This window comes from Monodon monoceros, unplaced genomic scaffold (genome assembly GCF_005190385.1).
Source record: "Monodon monoceros isolate NGI ecotype Baffin Bay Population unplaced genomic scaffold, NGI_Narwhal_1 Super_Scaffold_20, whole genome shotgun sequence".
In the NCBI taxonomy this organism is placed as follows: domain Eukaryota; kingdom Metazoa; phylum Chordata; class Mammalia; order Artiodactyla; family Monodontidae; genus Monodon; species Monodon monoceros.
Genome location: NW_021703777.1, coordinates 43,866,378 through 43,890,942, shown reverse-complemented (window position 1 = coordinate 43,890,942; position 24,565 = coordinate 43,866,378). Strand labels below are relative to the sequence as shown.

The following is a 24,565-nucleotide window of genomic DNA, read 5'->3' as shown; positions in this document are numbered from 1 at the left end:
ACTGACAACTTTGAATACAAAAGTATACTTTGGAAAAATAAAGTTTTGATGTTCTAAATATTGATAAAGCATTCGGCTCTTTCCATTAACTACCCATGGAAACACTTTACATGAGTAAAGTATTTTCAAACAAAAAATGTGTGTAAGTTCCATAGTGTATTATAGCATTTGGCCAATGACAAAATAAAATAGTTTTAAACTAAGCTTTTTGGTTATAAAGGAAATATATATTTATGGAGGAAAACATAGAACACATTTAAAAGGGAATAAACCAACTCCCCTACTCATACACACATATACACAGTTACCTTCTTCATGAAAGCTTCTGCTCATATTGTGTTATCATCTTTCAATTGAGTTTTTGTTTGTTAATTGCATAGTAAAATGAAAATTACAGAGCCGAATTAAGAGCAGTGACAGGAACCCCTTTAGAAAAAGGTTCCCTTGGAAGCGTGACGTGCTGCCTTTTCAAAATTATTTCAACAAAGCGTGGAATGGGATGGGAAATTATCCAAGTAGGCGAAGCTCTGAGCTGTCAGTTGGCAAGTTTCATAGGTATGATATCCAAATCCCACGACCTTATTTCCTTTTGGAGGAGATGTAAGTACTCACTAAAACATCCAAGTCAGCCTCACGTTCATCCAAGGATCCAGGCTTGGGCATCTTCCCAGTTAGGGTTGCTTCATGCTCTCCCACAGCTCACTGGAAACTACGGTCAGCCAGGGACTCTGTGCTGACAGTAGATCCCAGATCTGCCCCGCTCCTTTGTGAATAACTGTGATGCCTGAAAAATCTCAGCCAAGGCTTCCAGCAAATGAACAGTGTAGGCAAAGCTTCTCACACTTCAAAAGTGTTTTTGTTTAAGTGTCACCTCCTCAGAAAAGCCTTCCCAGATTATCTTATCTAAAGAAGCACTGGCCACTTCCCATCCCTTTATTTACTTTATCTTTTAATTTATGTATCGCGTTTACTAGGCTGTAGCTTCCATTAGGGCAGTGATTTTGGGTTTTTTCCACTGCTGAGGACCCAGTTCCTAGCCTGGTGCCTGGCACAATCATGGGCGCTTGATTAATACTGAATAAGTGACTGAGAGAATGAAGATTGAACCAAGATGTGATGTTCATATGCCTTTTCATCCTGGAGAGAAATAACCCTCTCTGTGTGCACACTGCGTGCTTGGCAGGTGAGAGACTCTGCTCAATCGTTCCTGACAGTTCATGTGCCTCTGTACGTATCCTACATCTACGTGACAGCCCCCAGGGGCTGGGCCTCCTTGGAGCACCACACCGAGATGGAGTTTTCCTTCTTCTATGACACTGTTCTCTGGAGAACAGGTATACCCACTGACATCTTAATGAGTCTTACCTTATGCTCAAGCAAGATTAAAAGAAAAAAAAAAAAAAAAGTAGAGTCTTTTAACAGTGGCTGCATTCCTCATCCTGTTATCCTATATGCAGTCAAAGGAGAGACAGGTAAAGTCTAAAAAGTATATAGACCTGTGATACCTGAAAAAGAATGATGTTTATATATGTTGATGCTGGAAGGCCTCCAGCATCATGATACATTCAGTCCAGAGAGCGAGGGGCCCAGAGTAGAGGGCGGCAAGTGACAGGTCCTATACTGCCCGTAAGGGGGTTCGCACGAGTGTGTGTTCTTTGGAATATAGTCATGTTCACTTTCTCCTAGGTAAAAATGGTGTCATTCATGTTGTTTAAGGAGCAAAGGGTCTTGAAATCAGATGCACGGAAATGGAAAAATATATCAAGAATAACCTGGGTCATTTTATTCATCTGGCATCGAGTTTGCTCTTTTGTTGCATTTTTTAAAGTAGGGATTTTAACCCTAGTTTTACTTCAAAGACTGCAATGCTGAATATTTTTAAATGACCTTCCCCTCAGGCTTGTCTCTGTTATGGCTCTCTTTGAGAGGAGCCCTCAGCCCGACAGGACCTGGCTTGGTGACAGCCCTTCAGCTAGGAACTCACACCTCTCTTGTGAGACCCACCTTCTCCTACTGCTGCCCCATGAATGTCCCCTAAAACTCCATGAGTCTCTCCTCCACTCACTCTAATCACTGAGTTGATTTTTGCTTTTTCCCCATTTTCAGTGTCCTATACTTCAAATACAACCCCAAGCTCATTTGCCCTTATTTTATTGATCCCATTCTTCCTCTCTCCCTCCCTGGTGGTGATTTACTTGATCTGAGGCAGAGTTACTTGATCTGAGGCGATTTCTTTAAATAGGGTTTCACTTCTAGTAATGGAAAATAGAGTCCTTCCTTCTGTTAATGGTTTAAGCTCAAATCATTTATTTGCTTTATATTTCTCATAGGAAGAAAACTTCAGGGAGTTTTCACACTCTGGGTCAGATAATTCCTTGAGCTTGGGGATTTTTTTATTTTATTTTTTCTCCTCCTTTGGTTACCCTTTAGTTTTTGGTCATATTGAACTCAATGGGTATTGTGATTGCAATTGCCCATATTAAAGCCACAGTTGACTCATGTTATGCCATGTATAGCTGGCCTTCTACAAGCTAACCTTTAATTTTCCATTGCTTTCAATATGAAATGTAGCCACCAGGACATTGGCTATGGTTCTGTTAAGTACTGAAAGGTGTCCTGGTGAGGGAAAGAAAATACAGTATGAAGCAGATGTGCTGTAACCACGTCCTGGTGCAAAGTTAATAGTAAGAAGTTTTAGGGACCAGTTTTTTCTGAGCTCTGGGCTGGGACCCTGCATCTGGGCTAAGTGACATCTTCAGGTATAAAGAGACTATGTCAAGAGAATAGAATTGTAAGAAAAGAACCAAGTAGAATGAACTGTCTTACAACGTTAACTGGCACATGTCTCTAAATACTCCATGTTCATGCAAATATGTAAATTTGTCCTAAGTTACATTCAAGTAAGCGTGCAGCTCTACTTAGAAGTGTCCCTGGGATAAGTCGCATGTAGGCTACTGTCTGGGAGATCTTCTCCAAGCCCTCACTTGGATGTCTTGTGTACGGTTGCCTTCCCAGGAATCCAGACGGACAGTGTGCTCTCTGCCAGACTTCAGATAATAAGAATCTACATTCGAGAGGATGGCCGTCTGGTCATTGAATTCAAGACCCATGCCAAATTCAGAGGTAATATCAGTGCCGTTTTTTTCCTCAAGTTTTTTATTACTAAGAAACATTCAAACACAGAGAAAAGTTGAAAGAATAGGACAATGAAGAACAAAGTCAACAATTATTAACATTCTGCTCTGTGTGTGTTGTACATACACATGCGTGCGTTCCCATTGTTTTGGTCACACCATGTGAAGACAGGATGCAGGCTTCATGCCAAGTTACCCTAAATACTTCAATAGACATCTCCTTAAACAAGGACCTTCTCTTATGTCGCAACAGTATTACCGTAGCCAAGATATTTCACACTGATCCGATAATAGCTAGTCCCTATTCTTATTCCCTCTGTTGTCTCACAAATGTCTTTTCTACTTGTTTTTATGTTTGTTTATATTTACTTAGCATCTGTTTATATAAAAGGAAGGTGAATCTAATCAAGATTCATATGTTACAATTTGGCAGTTATACCTCTTTAGTCTCTTTCAGTATAGAATAGTCTCCTTACTTTTAATTATTCATGACACTGCATTACTGTAGTTTTAAAGAGTGGAAGTGTCTTGCTGAGTAACCCTGATCTTTTTAATGATGTTTACAATAGCCTCCTTCCACCAAGGACTTGAGCAGCCCTAAATGAGGGGTTTTTTAATCTGAAATTGATATTTCTATTTATAAACTACTGCGATCTTTCTACCTCCAAGAGACACGTTGGTTGGAATTCAAAGCTAAGTGTGTTCAAGGTTCATTGTCACATAAGGACTCGTATTATCGTGAATATGCTCATTAGCATCATTTCTACAAAGCATATTCATATTGTTTGTAAATGTATAGGACCATAATGGCCATCATGAGTAAGGTGATGGGCTGGAATAAGAGGCCATGCTGTCCCAACCTGTGTGGAATATATTCTCAGAGGCAAGTGGGTAGGTATAACGTTGTTTTATAGCAGAATATTAAATCAGTTCTCAGGCTTTTATAAGGGATTCACCACAAGCACAATAAAACTTACAAATAAGTGTGTGTTTGTTTCCCCTTGAAATAGGACAGTTCGTGATCGAGCACCACACCCTCCCTGATGTGAAATCATTCATATTGACTCCAGACCATCTCGGAGGAATTGAATTTGACCTGCAGCTCCTATGGAGTGCTCAGACTTTTGATTCTCCTTACCAACTCTGGAGAGCCACAAGCTCTTATAACAGGTGAATACAAGATGGAGTTCAGGGGTAAATCTGAAAAGTTCTCAGTTTCTTTAAGGGCTTTTCTTCAAGAGCTGGGCTTCTATTTTAAAACGGAGATAGAAACAACCCTCTGGCATATAGAGAAAGAAACAGATGTAGCTCAAATCAGCTTCTGATGTGTAAAGCGGGAAGTGCTCACCCATATTCCAAGGGTAAGAACAGGCAGGGTGCGCATCACTTTCATTCACCTCCCACTGGCCAGAACTTAGTCACATGGCACATCTACCTGCAAAGGAAGCTGGGAAATGTGTCCAACTAAAAGCTTAGTATAATAAAGAAATTTCATTCCAGTTACCACAACCAGTGCAAAATCCAGGATCTCTGGTTTTCAGGTCCAGATGTCACACCTTACGGTCCAGTGTCCTATAAAATAAATAGCAAGATTTAGTCCCCTCCCACACCCAATATAGAGGTAGAATGAGAATTGGATAAATACAGTAAAACATCCCATTTGTAAAACGGGAGAATAGGGCAAACAAAATGAAAACTTTTGCCATGAAAAGGATAATGGAGTCTACTGTAAATATTGTTAACCCCATTTTACAGATCACGAAATTAGAACCATATTTAGCATGAAAACCTTATTCTTTACAGTTAAGAAGTGGCAAATTGTCTGAAGAATCATTTTCAAAAAGATTTTTTTAGTTACAAATGTTTGGTCTTATATCAAGTATTTTTTGTGTATACTGATTCCTTTGAAATCAATATATAATAAAATAATCATTAAGGGCTGTGTTTCCTAGAACCTCATGAGATTGTGCAGGTACTTGTCCCAATTTATAGGCAGAGAAATGGTCCTCTTGAAATCCCCTGGTGACTCCCCACCTCTTACCAAATGCAGTCCAGCTCTTTGAGCAAGACACATATCCTCACCTCTAGCCTCACCTGAAACCCAGCCTTCTAACCACATGAAACATCGCCCCAGCCCCTGAAACCAGCAGCTCATCCATACATCTGTACCTTTGCAATTCCCCTGTCCTTCCTGCTCTTTTCCTCTGGCAAATCTCAAAGTCCTCTGAGCTCCAACTAAAATGCTGAACCCTCATGACACCTTCGCTGACTTCCCATACAGTGCTAGAAGCCCCTACTCCTTGTTCACACATTGTTCCAGCTTTTACTGTAACACAGCTCAATATATTTATAATGCTCTAAGTGGAGTCCCATTTCCACTAGATTGTGAGCTTCCCAAAGGTAAAAGCCATGCCTGCTTGATCTAGAAGCCCCAGAACTGCAGGTTTTAGCACATGGTCAGTCCTGAATAAACATCCTTTAGTAGCTAACATTTGAGCTAAGGAGGTAAAATCCATAGATAAACGGCAAAGTGACAGACAACACCAAGTGTTGCTGTGTGCGCTGTGAGCCGTGCAGAGCCCTGACCACAGCTGCTCAGCGAGGGGAGCTCAGGCCCAGCACGGGCTGGAGAGCTGTCCAAGGCTTCTGGGGGAGGCGGGGCAACTGGTGGGAAATGTCTAGTTTTCAGAAAGGAGGGGAGAAGAACTACAGGATTAAAAACCTGCATCCAGGACTGTGTTTGGCATATTTGCAGGGATAGTCAGGAAGTCGACCTAACTCATATTTAGGGATGGGAAAACATAGGACTGCAGCCTGGGGAGACCATACCATTTGTCCTGCATTCATGTGTTCAACAAATATTTATTGAGCTTTTACTATGTGTCAGGGAAGGTTCTGGGCACTTGGAATACATCAGTGGACCAAATAAAGATCTCTGCACGCAGCAGTGGACATGATGAATGAGTATAGTATCACATGTTAGAAGGTGATGAGTGCTATGGAAAAATAAAAGGTCACGAGCAGGGTAAGGGGAATCAGGAGTGGAGGGACATTGTAATGTTGGTTAGGATGTTCAGAGTAGGCCTCGTTTAGAAGGAAAATTCAAGCAAGGACTTGAAGGTGGTGCTAGGGTTAACTATGCAGAGTACCGGGGAAGGGGTTCCTGGCGAATTTCCTGGGGTGTCAGAATTCTGGCATGCTCAGGGAACAGCAAGGAGGCTGGTGTGGCTGGAGCGGAGTGAATGAGGAGGAGGGTAATAGGCAGGAAGGAGCTGGGTGTCGGGCCGCCGTGGAACCTTCTAGGCCAGTGTACGGACTTTGTCTTTCACTCTAGTGCAACAGGAGCCACTGCAGGGTTTGAGGGGAGGAGCAACAGGATCTGGCCTGACTTTTGGAAAGCAAGGGTCAGGCATGGACACTTCTGCCTAATTAACTATTTCTATTAATTAAGAGTTAGTATTCACGTTATACAGGTCAATTTTTGTGTAATTCAAAGATAGCATACAAGATCTGGGCTTCCCTGGTGGCACAGTGGTTGAGGGTCCGCCTGCCGATGCAGGGGACGCGGGTTCGTGCCCTGGTCCGGGAAGATCCCACATGCCGCGGAGCGGCTGGGCCCGTGAGCCATGGCCGCTGAGCCTGCGCGTCCGGAGCCTGTGCTCCGCAATGGGAGAGGCCACAACAGTGAGAGGCCCACATACCACAAAAAAAAAAAAAAAAGATAGTATACAAGATCTCATTTCCTGCTGGTCCAAGCTTTGGAGAAAGATAAGGATCGTGTGAGAAAACTGCAGACATACAGACACAAGCTTTGGGGGCATGAAGGGGCTTAGAAACTAAGCCCTGAAAGTTCGCCAGGTTTGGCTAAATTCATACAACCGTGGCAGAGGCAAAGCAAGAGTAGGGTTAGACTATCTTCCCGTTTCCAGCCTGTGCCATCCCACTAAACTGAACACAGGCTGTGTCCTAAAGATTTTATTTACTTGTTTATTTATGTTTACCAAATCTTTGTTATCACTTTACTAATAAACAGATACAAATAATACAAAAGAAATGGTCAAAGGATGAACACAGAGGATGTGAGAACTGTTAACGATCACAATGGTTAGAATTAGGATTCACGGCCCTGAGCACCTCATTCAATGGATGGCAGCCTCCCAGGGCCCTTGAAGAATCTTCCTGAAGCTTCTGGCTGTCTGGCTGCCTTCCAGGCAAACTGCCAGGGCTGGGCTGCTACCAATGACAGGTGTGGGAAGTGAAGTAGGTGAGGCTACAAAGGCTCCACGCTTTCAGGTTCATGACCTACAGAGTCCCGTACCCCACCATAAACGTGGAAATTCCCAGCAAGTCATCTCCGATGAGGAGTGATTTTGTTCTTCAACTTCGTTTATAAAGGGATGAAGCTGTAGTGTTTGGGAGAGAAGCCTTGAAACTGAATGCTAATGAATGGGGGTGGGGTGTTCTCTGGAGTGGGGTCCTTTAACCCTGAGGCCTTTGCCACCTATTCAATCAGACCAGCAGCAGCCCGCACGGTCACATCTCAATAAATAAAAGCTTTTGTAGTGGAGAATGTGTAACAGGGTGTCAGTCAACAAGAGACACTGAACAGTCTGTCAAACAGACAATTTGTCAAGTAAGTTTCATGGGAATCTAAAGGAAATCTAGTTCTGTTTTGCCTTCACCGGAGCCTTTTAGATTTTTATCAACAGTGTGCCTTTCTCAGCATTTCTCATGAAAAGGACTGGACTAAGTGAAAAAGGAGCTCTGTTTAACACCTCTGGATAGTACTCTAAAGGTTAGAACAATCAGTGATGAACTCCTGAAACTTGTGTTTGCAGACTCTTAAAGTTCTTGGTCGGACGCTGAACACAAATATCATCCAAAAACCGTTTAATGAAGTGTGTTTCTGGGTAAGTAAATAATCTATAAATTGGTCCCTCTAACCACAGTCTGCCTGCATGTTTCCAGGAAGGACTACTCCGGGGAGTACACCATCTACCTGATCCCTTGCACTGTGCAGCCCACTCAGCCTTGGGTGGACCCAGGAGAAAAGCCTTTGGCCTGCACTGCACACGCCCCAGAAAGGTAGGGAAAGACAGTTGAGCCTCACTATTGCGAACTTACCTACTCGCTAACATTTATTTGTATTTAACCTCAAAGCCAGTTTTCGTGGTGCCATTCCCATCATTCCTTGACATGCAGAGTGGCGAAATAGCGAGTCGTCTGACCCACATTCCCAGCTCAGATCCAGCAAGACAACCCTCTGCCTTCTCATACTGTAAACAAGTGTTCTTTTTTTTTTTTTACATCTTTATTGGAGTATAATTGGTTTACAATGGTGTGTTAGTTTCTGCTTTATAACAAAGTGAATCAGTTATACATATACATATGTCCCCATATCTCTTCCCTCTTGCGTCTCCCTCTCACCCTCCCTATCCCACCCCTCTAGGGGGTCACAAAGCACCAAGCTGATCTCCCTGTGCTATGTGGCTGCTTCCCACTAGCTATCTATTTTACGTTTGGTAGTGTATATATGTCCATGCCACTCTCTCGCTTTGTCACAGCTTACCCTTCCCCCTCCCCGTATCCTCAAGTCCATTAAGACAGGAACTAGTGTTCTTTTTACGGTCTGTTTAGTGCCATGTTTTTCGAATTTTTGTGCTTTGTGTTGGTGGTTTTGCTGTTTAAAATAGCTCCCCAGCATAGTGCCGAAGTGCTGTCTAGTTTTCCTAAGTACAAGAAGGTGGTGATGAGCTTGATGGATTGTTAGATAAGCTTCATTCAAGCATGAATTTCATTCAGTGCTGTTGCCATGAGTTCTATGTGAATGAATCAACAATGTCTATCAAATAAGGTGTCTTTAAACAGAAACATACATGAAACAGGGTTAGGTATTGATCACTGGTTGAAAATGTTGTGACCACAGGCTGCAGGAACTTGACCCTGTATTTCCCTCAGGAGCAAATGGTTCACTGTTCACTCATTCAGTGTTCATTGCAACGTTATAGAATGTAACTGCTGCGGATAACAAGAATCAACTGTCCATCAGCCCATCCCCACCTGTGACCTGAGACTGTCCGTGTTGTGCCAATGTTCACTCATTCAGCCAGTATTTATTCAGCTCTTATCGTGCATTTGGCTCTGGTCTCGGCATGGAGACTAGAGGAGAGGATTAAAAGTCACCTCTGCTCTCAGGCAGTGTATAGTCTAGTGCCACCTTTCTAGGAGCTGAGCAAAGTCAATAGAGAACATTTCAGAGGAAAGACACTGAAGACAGAATCTGACATTATCATTAAGAGAAGATAATTTGGAATGCGACTTTCAAATGAACAGTCTGAGAGGTGGCCATTGGATTTGGCAATGGGGAAGTGGTTGATGATCTTGACAAAGGGCAGGTTCAGTGGACTGAGGGCGATGAAGCCTGATTGGAGTGGGTTCAAGAGAGGGAGGCGAGAATGTGGAGACAAGAGGGAACAACAATGCTTAGGGAATTTTGTTATAACGGATGTCAGATAGAGAGGCATTAGCGGGAAACAGATGAAGGGTAAAAGGAGGTTTAATTTGTTTGTGTTTTAGGGTGCAAAATATTTCAGGATGTTTGTATGCTGGTGGGAATAACCCTATTGGTCTGTTAGGGGAAATGTGACAATGCAGGGGGAGGAGGGAAGATCTGCAGAGCCGAGTCCTTGAGTAGGGCAGGGGATAGACCTGGGACATGAGGGGAAGGGCCGGCCTTAGCCAGAAGCACAGAGAGCTCATCCACTGGAAGAGGAAGGCAAGCACAGTCTATGGATACAAGTGAAGGGAGAATTAGCAGACTGGGAGGGGAAGGATGACAGGGGAGACATCTGACTGAGTCTGTTTTCTCCATGAAATGAGAAGCCAAGCATTAGCTAGAAGTGAGCAACAATGAGGTTTGAGAAGAGAGGAGGAAGTAAAACAGAGTTGTCTCAGAAAGTGGGAAAGTAAGCACAGTGGAGTTATAGTTGGCAGCAGATCGGCAGTGCTGAGGGCCCCATTGAATTGTTTTTAATATTACTGATGTAAGATGAATAGCACACATTTAAAGTACATACAATTTGATCAATTTTGACATACGTGTACACTCGTGAAACATCACCACAATTAAGATAGGGAGTATATCTGTTTCCTTCAAAGGTTTCCTCATGGCCCTTTGTTATCCCTCCCTCCCTCCCATCTCACCCCAGGCCACCCCTCCCCGCCACGGTGTCCGCTGATCTTTGTGTCACTACAGATTACTTTGCATTTTCTGCTAATTTATATACATGGCATCACACAGCATTCTTTAACTGCTTTTGTTCAACACGATTATTTTGACTCATTCATACTGTTGTGCATATCAGTAGTTTGTTCCTGTTATTGCTGAGTTGTATTCCATGGTTTGGACACACTAAATTTGTTTATCAAATCGGTCAGTTGATGGACATTTGGGTTGTTTCCAGTTTGGGCTATTATAAATAAAGCTGCTATGAACATACATAGACAAGCCTTTATATGGACACATGGTTTCTGTTTTCTTGTGTAAATACCTAGGAATGGAGTGGCTGGATCCTATGGCAGATGTATGTTTAACTTCTTAAAAAAGTGTCACACCATTTCCCGGTGTTTATAAATGTGTAACTGTGTGTGTACATTCCCACCATGAGTATGTTAGTGTTCCAGGTCCTCTGCATCCCGGTAAACATGGTCACTGAGGGTCTGGTGTGGCTGGAGAATTAATGAGTGAGATTAAAAGAAGAGGTGAGCTGGGAAGATAGGAGGTGGTAGTTAGAGAGGGAAGTGTTTGAAAATGAGTTTTTTTTGGAGGAGGTGCCTCGTGTGATGGTGGAGGGTAGGTGGCTGCAGTGGGGAGGAGAACTCGCTGTTTGGAAGTGATGGTGACCAGGAAAATGGCGGTTGGTTGCAGAAGGGAAGAATAGAGGGCAAATCGTCTGAAGAGAATTGCTGGGGAATTTTTATTCATGTAATAAATTTTTTAAATTATGAAATATTTTAGATACCCAGAAGACCATATACCGTGGATATATAAAACCTCAAGAACATTACCTAGCTGCAATGAATTGGGTATCCCTTGGGCTATGATACTGATGATAAGAGAATATAATAACAACCACTGCTATTAGTGACCGTGTATGGAGTGCAGACCATGTGCTTACTCTGTACTAAGCTCTTAACATTCAATCTGCATTACAATGATCCCCCACAAATTGGTACTGTTATCTCCATTTTATAACTAACGAAACTGGGAGTCAAAGAAAAAAAAAGAAATAGAACATTTCCGCTACCGTTTAAACACCCTCAGTGCCCCTTTCAGCTGTACTCTCCCCAACTCTCCACTAAGGTAACCACTAGCCTGATATTTGTACTTATCATCCCTTGTTTTGGTTTATGGTTCACCTCATATTTACTTCTACATGGTTTTGCATGTTTTTGAACTTTATATAAAAATTTCATACTGCGTGAATTCTCTCTGCAGCTTTTTTATTCCTTCAGTGAATCACTTGTTGATTCATAAGTGAAATCAACATTTATGTCGATCCATGTAGCTGCAGTTTGTTTTTCACTGCATTAAAGTAGTCTTCATAGGAAGAGTCCACAGTTTATTTGACCACTCTATTTGGCTTATAATCCCAGATCCTCTCTATTACAAACAATACTCTGTGTGTCTCTTAGTTACATGTGTGAGAAGAGTTTCTCCAGGGTAGGTGCTGGATTTTTTTTTTTTTTTTTTAAGAGGAGAGAGGAACAAAGGTTTGAAATGGCAAAAAGGAGCAAACAAGGCATTAACCCCTTCTCCAGTCCCAGTGCTGTGTGGGTGTGGAAGTCTGCAGGGTGAAGAGTATTGTTGGAGTGTACTGAGGCCTCAGGGTTGATATTCCCAGGGTGACTTTCCCCCTTGGGCCTAATTTTGCTTTTGATCATCTCCATATCTTTCAATATGGCTCCATATGGATGCGGTAGAACTACAACACAACAAATAATCAAGCCTGACTGGAAATTCAGACTTAATTCAAAAGAATTGTGTGTCCTATTTTGCCTATTTTTGTGAGTCTGTCATACGTATAACCTTGTAAGTCATCATTGTCATCATCTCAAGTCCTTTCTTCATTCTCTTTAATCAATAAGTATTTATCAAGTGTCTTAGGTCCTGGCACTGTGTGGATTGTGGTAATAAATACCAACATCAACAAGAAAAACCTATTTCCCTGAGTCAGATAAATGAGCTCTTGGTACAATTAATGGTTATATCAAAGCTGTGGAAGCATGGTCAGCCTTGGTTTGTGTGGGTTTCTCCTGCACCCCAAGTTCCTCCTACACCTCAGCCCTCTCAAATCCACCCCCTGGAGCAGCTTCAGTTAAAAGTAGGGAATGATCAGATGGACTTGATTGGAAGAGTAAAGCATTCAAATTATCACTTGTGCATTATTCTTTAACAAACATATGTGTTAGGAGCTTGGCCAGCATGGCAGGTACAATGGCGAGCAGATAGGCATGGATTATGACTCTATGGAACCCACAGTGGGTGAAGCAGACTTTGATCACACATTTAAATAGAATAGCAAACCACAGTAAGTACTATGAAGGAAAAGTGCACAGTGTGATGAGAACAAATGATAAGGGATCTGACCCAGCCTGGGAGGGAAGAAAAAGAGGGTAAGCTTCCTAGAGAAAGTGGTGCTTGAGTTGAGATCTGAAGAATAAGAGTTCACTAGGCAAAGGATGGTGGCCTGGTGGCCTAGTGGCCTAGAGGAAGAAGGAGTGTTCCAGCAGAAGGTTCAGCAAGGCCAAAGTCAGGAAAGTTTAAATTCATTACCGCTAATCTCAAATCGGCCCTCAGGGCTTTCCAGAATGAGAAGGCCAGGAAAAGCAAAGAGCGTTGTAGAGTCTAAAGACCAGTTAGATTATTCCTGCTCCAAAGAGCAGATGAACCTCATAAGGACCTGAACTAAATAAAGACTCTTGCCTGCAGACATCTCTTTATTCAGTAAATATGTAGCACCTACAACAAAGTACTGTTCACAATCCCGAGAAGGATGGGAAAGGGAGGGCAGCTCAAAGGGCAAATGCAAAGTCGACCCTGCTCTGAAGAAACTCTTGTTTTTCCCACATTTAGATTCCTGATACCCATTGCATTCCAGCAGACCAACCGCCCTGTCCCTGTTGTATACTCGCTCAATACTGAATTTCAGCTTTGCAACAATGAGAAGGTGTTCCTGATGGACCCCAACACACCTGATATGTCACTGGCGGAAATGGATTACAAAGGGGCCTTCTCCAAAGGTAAGTCATTCCCTTCACCCGCAGACAGAGACTCCACTGGACTTGAGAAGCTTTCGGATAGGTCCTTGGACTAGCATCTCTGCTCATTGGCTTTCAGTCAGCTCTCCAGGGAAGATTCCCCCAGCGTTGGTTCCAGGGCAGCCAAGGTTTAGTCAAGGAACAGACCCATATTCTTCCTTCAAGCTATTTCAAAATAAGATCACATTCTTGGTGCGATAATGATCAGCAGTGCGATACTGTGGAAGAGCACTGGTCTGAGTAGTAAGAACACTGGGGTTTCCAACCAGATTCTAACCCACTGTCTGACTTTGGGTAAACTGCTTCACCTCTCAGTTCCTCAGAGAGATTGCAATATGACCCTACTGCCTGCCAGCCTCAAAGCTATGCCAAACATACATGTCCTCTCCAGCAGGCTTTCTCTACTTGAAATGGCTCCTCTGTCCCCTCCCTGTCCCGAATAGGGTTCCCTTGACTTTCTTCTCCTTCGGGCCTCTATCTAAATGTTAACCTCCCAATAGACACTTGCCTTGATTGCACCAGCCAATCTAATATAAGCCGTCATATTTGTCACTTTCGCAGAATGCTGTTCATTTTTTATAGTACTTATCACAATTTTTAACATTATAATATATATTTTTCTTTACTTATTTATTGCCTATCTCTACCACCAGACTGTAAATTCCATTAGAACAGAGACTGTGATCAAATACCAAATTTGCACGCCATACCACCAATGCCAAGGTGCTCAATAAGTATTTGTTGAATGAATTAATAATAAATGAATCAATTAGCTGCCTTTTCTCTCAGTTTTCTCTTTTGCCTTTCTCTTACTTTCAATCTTCTGCTCACATCTGTGTTTTTTTCTCTCATCCTAAAAACACATCCCGTAACCGAAAAAGAAAATCTCTCATCCCTACCTCTCCCTCAAACTTCAGCCCGTGTTCTCCTTTTCTTTCCTCTGAGAAGCTTCCTGAAGGAGTGGTGAGCACACGCTGTCCTCATGGCCGTCCTTCCCAGTCTCTCCTCCTTCCGTCTGCTGCAGGCTGGGTTTGTCCTACCATGGCTCAGAATCCTCTCCTGTCCATGACACCAAACCTATGGATTTTGACACTTTTCTCCTGTTTGGTTTCCTTTGTACGAGCCTCACCTGACACCATCTTACCTCTCTGACCACTTCTCACTCTCCGGCCTTGGGTCTCTGTCCTCTGCCCCATCCGTGTTGCTGTGTCCATGTTCCATGCTTGACTCCTGTTCTCACTTCAGTGCTACTCCAGTCGTCCTCCTGGCTTGGCTCATCCCTTTACCCTGAGCTCTTCCTAACCTCCTGCTACCCCACAACCATTCCACAAAAATTAACCTTGTCCCTGGTCCCTCCTGAACTTCATTTCCACACTTCCACATGCGGACCCAAACTGCCAAACCTCTCCAAGCGGGTGTCGTTCAGACACCTACAGATATCTAGAACTGGACTTATCTCCCCCCAGACGTGTTCCTCTCACATCCACTGCCCCACTGACTGCATCACCATACTCCAGGTGTCCCAGCCAAAGACCTCAGGGCTATCCTCTGCTTCTGGTTGCCTCCTGTATCCCATCTATCATAAGATGAATGGTTCCAACTCCTAGACATTTCTTGAATGCATCCCCTTGCCTCACTGCTATATTTTGGATACCTATTTCTTGCTAGAGCATTAAAATAACTCCCTACCTGTGATTCTGGTCTCTTTGTCTTCATTCTCCATGTTTCTAAAGCCCAGGTGCGTTGACATTAAGCCCCCGTTTAAAACCTTCCGGCGTTCCCTATTACTCCTATACTCAAGTCCAGAATCCTCACACCATTAATCAACCTTCCCGGGAGTCTCTCCTGCCAGAGCCCTCCCGATGCCCTCCACCCCAATCACTGGCCTACCCAGTGCCATAGTAGATGCTCGGGATGAACATCTGAAGTCAGACGAATTTGTGCTCAAATCCTCCCCACCACGTGTCACAGATCCGAAACGCTGGACAAGTTATTTAAAATAGGGATAGTAATTGAACCTATCCCTTAGGCCCTTGGGAGGATTAAATAAGATACTGTAGGTAAAGAACTTGATGCCCTGGCAGGAACTAAGGAAAAGCACCTACAGCGGGGCTGATACCTTTCCAGCATTCCGTATTTTGTACATGGACTTGCTTTTGCCTAGATTGCTCTCCCCAGCTTCTCCCACCCGCCTCAAATGCTCTATCTGACAAATGCCTACTCATCGCTCAGGATACTGCCCAATGTCATCTCTTCTTTAAATCCTTCCATACCTTTCCTCAGGCAGATTTTTGTGCTCAGCTGTATGCTCACTTGATGTTACGTACCTTCCTCTGTTTTACGCAGCAGTATCGCATGGAAGTTAATAGTGTGGGTTTCTCGAGACAAAGCAATTTCACTTTGAATCTCACCCTCCCCACTTACTAACTTTGTGACCTTGAACAAGTCACTTAACCACTCAGTTTCCTCATCTGTAAAATCGTGAGCACTGCACGAGTTCTTCCATGGGAAGGAGTTAGTACAGTACCTAGCAAATGGTATGAGTTCGATAAATGTCAGCTATTATTAGCAATTGCTTTGCTTTTATCTCTGCCCTCTCATCTGTGTCTCACTCACCTTCGTATCCCCTGCACGTAACAGAGTGCTTGCCCCACCCTAAATACTTAAGTAACATTTACTGATTAAAAGAAGCTATACATGAATGAATGTGTATTTTAGGGGCACATGGACCCCACAGCTCTTCATAGAAAGGTACTTTTGACTCTATAGGAGCATGTTAAATCCTTCCTATCTTTGACACTTTTTTTCTCTTTAATCTTAAAGTCTGACCTAATTAATGCCTTGCAATCTTTTCAGGTCAAATCCTTTATGGCCGAGTACTTTGGAATCCAGAACAAAACCTTAATTCTGCTTACAAACTCCAGCTGGAGAAGGTCTATCTTTGTACCGGCAAGGATGGCTACGTGCCTTTCTTTGATCCCACGGGGACAATCTACAATGAAGGGCCACAGTATGGATGCATTCAGCCAAACAAACACCTAAAACACAGATTCCTGCTGCTGGTACGCTAACTGTTAGTGTTAAAGGGCTGACACACGAGTAGCTTTCCTCAGCTATGGTTTTTGCCTGAAGCAGATAGAACCCCACTCTTGACGGTTTTCTACAGATATTGTTGTTGTTACTTCTATCAGCTTAATGTTAGTATTGGGTTGGCCAAAAAGTTCGTTCGATCTTATGAAAAAACCCGAACGAACTTTTGGCTAACTCAATACATATCACCAACTGTGAAGGTTTGGTGGGTAACAAGACAAGCTGTTACTGATGTTCTAGGAAGAGGAAAGTCTAAGCCAGTGTTTCTCAAAGTGTGTCCCAGACACCCCTGAACATCCCCAGTATTCTTTCAGGGCGTCCACAAGGTCAGAACTACTTTCATAATGATATGATGATGCTTGCCTTTCTCATACTCAGTCCCTCATGAGTGCCAAGAGTACGAAGGTTTCATTGATAGGGATTCAGATTCGACATTGTGACTAATCTTTAGAAAAAAATACCAGTTACTGAGCTTTGATTTAGTATCCAAAAAGAATATCCATAATTATCTGAAAAAGTTATTCAAACATTTCTCTGTCTTCCAACTACATAGCTTATGTGAGGCCAGATTCTTCATATACTTCAGCCAAAACAACATGCCACAACAGATTGAATACAGAAGCAATTGTGAGAATCTGGTTCTTTAACAGAGATTTGCAAAAATGTAAAACAATGCCAGCTCTCTTTTTGGGAGGTGGCTGTGAATACAGACATTTTCACTAAAAAATATGTTACTTATGTTAACATGTAGTGAGTTTCTCATTTCTATTTTAAAATGAATTAGTAAATGCATTTTTTTAAATTGTTAATTGTAACATAATTACAGTGTTAATTTTAGTACAGTAAACATTGATAGATATCAGTCACATAAAATGAAAGCTTTGGGGGGAGGTGGTCCTTAATTTTTATGTTCTGAGACCAAATAGCTTGAGAATTGTTTGTCTAGGCTCTCTCACCCATTGGGTTTTGAGATCACAGAGGCCACCAAGTGTCCTCCCCTGAAGAGGGCAGTCGGTGCCCAGAGGCAGCGGTCAACTTAAGGAGAGGGCTCCTGCGGCATGTGCCCTCCTGACCCGACCCAAAGGAGGAGTGGAGAGTACCTTTCTCCTCCCAGTGACTGCCACCTGCCAGCTCAGTGGTTCCGTCTTTCTAAATCTTGCGTTTCTTTTTTCTGAAATCCTAGGACCGCAGTCAGCCAGAGGTAACGGACAAGTACTTCCACGACGTGCCCTTTGAAGCCCACTTTGCTTCTGAGTTGCCTGATTTCCACGTGGTCAGTAGCATGCCAGGCGTGGATGGATTTACTCTGAAGGTGGACGCACTCTATAAGGTGAGTGTGGTGAGAAGAATAGAATCACAGGATCAAGGTCACTTTAAAGGTTACAAAAAGGAGGATGACATCATCTCTTTGATGTCAGTTTCTTTTTATAGCATTCTTACTGGCAGGTCTTCTTTTATTGTTGTTAAGCTCATCATTCATCCAAAACTTTACCGTCTATCCAATAGACCAATAAAATTCTTTAATTTGCATATACTCACTCATCATGGGTCTTTGCTGCACCAGCTGATTTTCACAGGCATGTGGAAATATTTAACAAACTCATAAATACAATTCAGTAATTTAGAATGGCAAGAATTACTAGTATTCAATAAGCAAAAATACTCTAAGTCCCAGTAATAAAAATAAACTTCCAAGATCAAATTCCACTCTTCTCTGTCTCCCAATAGTAAGCCATGACCTTGGATTTCAGAACTATTATCACTCTTCAGAAGTTATTTCAAAATCATGGAGGGTTTCCATGGGGGCAGATGAGAGGGAAATAAAATGCTTGATGACATAACTCAGGGGAGGATCCAAGAAATGTTAAGATTTAGCAGATTTTTGTCAAGTATCTGTGTATTATGCACAGAGTAGGTGGTTAGTGAATATTTGTTGAATGACTCTATTTTAGCTAAAGTTCATCAATAAATAGTAAATTGGCATAGAAAACAATAAAAGGTACTGGGAATAAATGTGATTATTAATACTATTACTCCACTGCTATCAATAAAGGCCAACACATCATAAGTGATGACTGAGCTAAAGAAACCCTGAAAGGTAAATTCTTAGGGCTATTTCATGCACAGGTAGTGAAACTGAAAAAAAATGCGAATATCTGACCCAAGATCACCTGAATGTGGAAATAAAACAGGACCCCAAAATATTCAGTTCAGTTCTCTATTCACAGGCACCAACCATGGCTAATGCTTTTCTTTTTTTTTTTCTTTTTCTTTTTTCTTTTTTTTACTTCATCAAAACCTTTCTGCTACAGTTACAGTGGCATATTTACTAATCTTTAAATGCGCCATACATAGTCTTACCTCAACATTTTTCTTAAAGGGTGCCAGTTATGGTCTGATTTATTCCATGACTTTAAAAGCAAGAGGTTCTTTAGTGGATCAGTTTCCTTTCTTTGTTTTTTTTTTTTTTTTTTGCAGTACACGGGCCTCTCACTATTGTGGCCTCTCCCGTTGCGGAGCACAGGCTCAGCGGCCATGGCTCACAGGCCCAGCCGCTCCACGGCATGTGGGATCCTCCCAGACCGGGGCACAAACCCGTGTCCCCTGCATCGGCAGGCGGACTCTCAACCACTGCACCACCAGGGAAGCCCCCTTTCTTTGTTTTAATTGAAACACATTTGATATATTATGTTCTTTTCAGGTGGACTCCAGTGGCAAGAATTACTTGCAGTGATTTGACATTTGCATACGTTATGAAATGATCAATGTGATAAGTCTAGTAACCATCTGTCCCCATACAAAGCTATTACAGTCTCATTGGCCATGTTCCTTATGCTGTGTGTTACATCTCCTGTCTTATTTATTTGATAACTGGAGGTTTGTACCTCTTAAGCCCCTTCACGTATTATAGTGCTCCCCACACCCTCCTCCCTCTGGCGACTACCCATTTGTTCTCTGCATCTACGAGACTGTTTTCATTTTGTTTTGTTTGTTTGTTTTGTTTTTCAGATTCCACAAATACCTGAAATCATATGGTATTAGTCTTTCCCTGTCTAACTTATTTAACTTAGCGTAATGCTTTCTAGGTCCATCCATGTTGTCACAACTGGCAAGATTCTTTTTTATGGCTGCATGGTATATATATATACACACACACACACCCCACATCTTCTTTTTCCATTCATCTATTGATGGACACTTAGGTTGTTTCCATATCTTGGCTACTGTAAGTAATGCTGCTTTGAACGCTGGTGTGGCTAATGCTTTTCTTGAAACCGTTTATCTATTGGGGCTTGTGGTGGGCAGCTGTCTTTCCATTACCTTTCTTCAGAGGTGGCCTGTGGGCAGCAATGACATGTTCGCTTTGTCTCGCCATCTCCTCCTTCTGCAGGTGGAAGCCGGACACCAGTGGTATCTCCAGGTGATCTACATCATTGGACCTGACACCATCTCAGGTCCCAGGGTCCAGCGCTCTCTCACAGCCCCTCTGAGGCGCAACCGAAGGGACCTGGTGGACCCCAGTGGCTGGCTGACCCTTGACGAATCCCTCATCTATGACAATGAAGGGGACCAAGTCAAGAATGGCACCAATATGAAGTCGCTGAATCTGGAGATGGAAGAGCCAGCTGTAGCTGCTTCTCTATCCCAAACCGGGGCGTCTATCAGCAGCGCCCTTGCTGCCATCATGCTCCTACTTCTGGTGTTTTTGGTGGCTTGTTTCATCACCAGGAAACGCGAGAAACAGAGGAAGAAGCCACCCACAGGGGACATTTTGGAGGAATACCCTCTGAATACCAAGGTGGATGTGCCCAAGAGGGGCCTGGACAGGGTGGAGAAGAACGTGGACAGACAGTACTGCACCGTGCGGAACGTCAACGTACTCAGTGAAACCGAGGGTGCTTATGTGTTCAAAGGTGCTAAAGTAAAAAAATTGAATCTGGAAGTCAGAGTTCACAACAATTTGCAAGACGGAACAGAAGTTTAATGGAGGAGATCCATGAGTAATTTTTTTCTAAAATCATTTTTATAAAACGGAGGAAAATACTGGTATTTTTATAATCTTGCTGATTGAAAAGGGAAAACTATAGCTTTGAGTGGCGGAGGCACACATCACATGCATCAGCTCACAGCTGAGCTACCTCATTAAACAAAGAACCACTGAGACCCCAGAGGATGGAAGTAGTTCTTTCCGTGGATCCCATTAACCATGTCAGCAGCGACCAATTGTTCCTTCTGTAAGGCTGATCTTAGAAAGCCAGTGTCTGGTGTTAGGACAGGAGTGAGCTCCACAGCTGGTGGAGCTCAGAGGGCTGAGGGTGTACCAGGCAGGTCTCAGAGGGAGAGAGACGGGGATGCAGGGCCTTTGGTCTCCTCCCCCCACTCCAGCTCCCTTCTGCTTGAGATTTTCCTTGGCCTCTGCACAGCAGAGTTCACGTTGCTGACGCCCAGGTTCTGCTCAGAATTCCGCTAATCAGCACCTGTGTGTCTGCTCATGGGTCCACTTGACAACCTGCCCTCCATAGCTTCTGGCTGTGCCTTGCATCACCAGCCCTTTTCACCTGGGAGCTCACAGTGGTCTGGACTAGAGCATTTCTCCACAACTCAAGGGAGAAACCTCAGCCTCGCCCGCAGGCATCAGGCACAGCGGGACCCTCCTTATGGAGTGGGGTGGGGGGGGACTGAAACCTGGGGAAAGGAGGGACCTGGCAGGCGCCTCGGAGAACATCAGTGATGCCCTGCACCCTAGGCCCAGGGGGATGCCCTTGTGCCCGGCTGGTTTACACTGCAGCCAGGACGCATCCAGACATCCTCCCTGACAAAGGATGCCACCAGGCAAGATTGCTGCACTGTGGCCTTTTTATTCAGCATTGCCGTGGATGCTTGAGACACCTACCGCAGTTCCTGCTACCCCGGGCTTTTCCCAGTCCAATAACAGACAAGCCGTGTGCTTTGCTAGCTGTGGGGTCTTTATTTTGTTAGGGCTGCAGAAAAGTCAGAGATTCATCTGAATAAAGAAAATTAGGAGAAAGCTCAGGCCAGAATGAAATCAGAGTCAATGGATGCCAACTAGTAGTCGTAGCAGAAAAGTACTAGTACTCACAGTAGGAAAGTACTAGTACAGCAGATAAAGTACTAGTGCAGCAGATAAAGGCACCGTTCCTGGTACAGTGTTTCAGGGATTTCTCTTTCGGGGGTTCTTTTTTTGGTAGCTCAGGCACTTATTTTATTATATCAGCACATGACAAGGCCGTGGACACATGGCTTTAAAATGATTTAGTGTTCAAGTAGCAGCTTGATGATGTACGTAGTGTGCGCACCGCTTGCTTTTGTGTTTCAGTTTTGTTTCTGCTGTATTGGCAAAAATATAAGCATGCATGTCGTGTTATTTTGAACTGGAGGCACCATTCCATCGTTCAGGAGTAAAAGACACGTCCCCTTCCTGATGCACGGCACACTGTAATCACTGAGCAGATCACAGAGCATTCACATTGTGTCATATTTGTATTAGGATGACCCTAGCTCTTTGAGAACATTCCACACTGGAAATACTTTGGTCCGAAAAGCTAGAAAGAATGAACCGTGAAAGGTTTTAGGCATCTCAGCCAGAATCCAAGCTCCTTGGGAGAAGGGCGGGTGTGAGCCGTGCCTTGGGTTCTCCAGCAGTGCCTTGTGCACAAGCGCTCCAGGAATATTCAGTAAACAAATGAATGGTGTCATGGGTGAATGATAGAGGAATCGATTTAGGGAGGGGAGGAGAGAGAGTATGGCGGCAATATCACAAGGGTAAGTAGAGGGGGAAAAAAACTACCTCTTCTACTTGGATTATAAAATAATCTTCTCATTGGAGCAAAGAAGCACCACTTGACATAGGCATGAATCTGGCAGTGGGCTTGAGGAGGACCGAACAGAAAAGCTGTAATCATGTATTAGCAGGAGGTGAGACTGTGAATCATTCTCCAGAGCAGGACATTTAGAGGAAAGTCTGACTTAGCAACTCCGAGCTGAGCACAAAGTTTGCAGGAGAAGATGAGTTGGAGTGAGTGAGCCCAGAACCTGATACTCCTGACTGCTCAGATGCTACTCGAGGCCAGCTTGGATGTTAGGGCTGGAACTTCTGTATTGGACTCACGAACACCCAAAACTGGTGTCTCATGGCTGGAGAGCTCATCAGCTGAGCATGGAATCCTCTCCAGAACAACCTAGAAAGTTGATGCTAATTCTGCAAGGACAGGAAGCCAGTTGCTCATGGAGCAACGTTTGATTGGACCTGTTGTTTATCACTGCTCCTAGGTCCCTGAATGCTTGCACGTTGAAGCAGCAGCTTTCCACTTGCTCGAATAGTCTTCTTGCACTGCCCTTCTCTTCCTGCTAAATAGGGCACATGGGTGGGCAGAATGTAGACAGATGGCAGAACGGAGCCAGTGCGGGAAGGAGTGGAGACTGATCTCAGAGTGCTCCTAGCAGCCTCCGTGGAACAGTTCTCGAATGACACGAGCAGCATCGCTGAGGACCGTGAGATAGTGAGTTATCAGCGTGAAAGGAAAGCCCTTGGGTATCCCCGCCTCCCTTCCTTTCTATCCCCCACCACATACACTTTATTGAGTGCTCACCCTTCCCTAGTGGACGCACACTTGTGAAATAGAAATCGCTCCGAGATGTACAACTGAGATTTACTTCTTTGATACAGAATTTTTCATTTCTTTTATGTTTTATACTTCATACTGGGAAGCAGAGAACTTGGTGACTGATGTGCAGTTATACTTCAGCCAAAGCTCTCCTTTCGGTTTTTCTAACTTGCTCACTAAGGCCTTGTGTGTGTTTTAGTAACCTTTTATACCATGTCTTTAGGTGAGACGGAACAAAAGACCCTCAGGGGTTGCTATTTGCTATCACATGATGGCTGTGAAGGCTAAAAGAAGAGTCTGCACCTTTGCCCTTAGATTGTACCCCAGGCCTCCTGGCGGACTCACACAGATTCTTACAGGTAGATGCAGAAAGAGTGTTGGGATGTGTTTTGCACAGTTTTACAATAGTCAGTCTCGGTGTCCCACAGGTATTCATTCTTCTTGGATACGACACACCTGCTCAGACTTGAGTAAAACATTCGTGGTGCTGTCAACCTGATTTCTTGACTCTGAAATGATCTTTGTATTTCCAATACCAATTTGTGTGTTATGAATTTCTGATTTCTCCAATAGCATATGCCACTACATAAATTTGTATTCATAAATGACAGTCTGGTTGTGGTTTTTTTGCTATGTTCATCTCATTAGATTCTTCATCTCATTAATGTAAGACAATGCCATTGAGATGGCAAAATCATTCTAAAATTTGAGACAAAGGTTTTTGGAGAAAATCGCTTTGAAGGGGTTGCATCCGAGACACTTGCTACTTGTGCTAAGATCAAGAATAAAGTACCTATCCCCATATTATCATAGTTCTTCTTTTGCAATCTGTTGAAACCCCAGAACAAAGAGGAATAACTAAAATCTCCATGTGCAATACAATAAGATGATTATTTACGCTATATTTATAATCAGACCTTCTCATGACACTTGATATAGTGTGAAAATGGCTATGTCCTTCTATACAGGCACAGAGATTTGTTAAGTGTCCGTGACTCACCCTGGAGATGACCTAAGCTCCAAATAAGAATTTATTGGCTCGTGCAGGAAAAATGGCAGAGTCAGAATGAAACTTGGCCCAGGCATTCTGCAAGCCTGTGCATGTGTCCCCTCTGGGAAACCAGTGACAGTGGCCAGCAGGGCTCCGTTGGCATCTTTTGATGGCACATTTGCAAACCCAGCAAGACTTGAAAAAGCATTTTTTCATGAAATCTGGGGAAAAGATGCCACAACCAAACCTGGGATTTCCTTAGATGCTGTCATGGGCTTCGTGTAAACTTTACTTCCTCACGATTTCCTATGATTGTCCCTTGCCTAACAGCAGGCTCTAAGCCCTGGGGTGCATTTCTCCCATGTAGAAGCTGTATCAGGAGCCAGTCTATGAATTTTTAGGAC

At 43.4% G+C, this 24,565-nt stretch overlaps 1 protein-coding gene across 1 annotated transcript in view; it reads left to right on the top strand.

Annotated features, from left to right (window-relative positions):
* The window catches only part of FRAS1 (Fraser extracellular matrix complex subunit 1), a 463,438-nt gene extending 439,474 nt beyond the window's left edge, over nt 1-23,964 (top strand). Inside the window, exons 67-74 of the mRNA XM_029235334.1 lie at nt 1,184-1,334; nt 3,016-3,123; nt 4,145-4,304; nt 8,103-8,219; nt 13,270-13,436; nt 16,311-16,516; nt 17,728-17,874; nt 19,936-23,964. Coding sequence (XP_029091167.1) covers nt 1,184-1,334; nt 3,016-3,123; nt 4,145-4,304; nt 8,103-8,219; nt 13,270-13,436; nt 16,311-16,516; nt 17,728-17,874; nt 19,936-20,529 — 1,650 coding nt within the window. The 3' untranslated portion in view covers nt 20,530-23,964. The remainder of the gene's footprint in view (nt 1-1,183; nt 1,335-3,015; nt 3,124-4,144; nt 4,305-8,102; nt 8,220-13,269; nt 13,437-16,310; nt 16,517-17,727; nt 17,875-19,935) is intronic.
* Nucleotides 23,965-24,565: the final 601 nt, after the last annotated feature.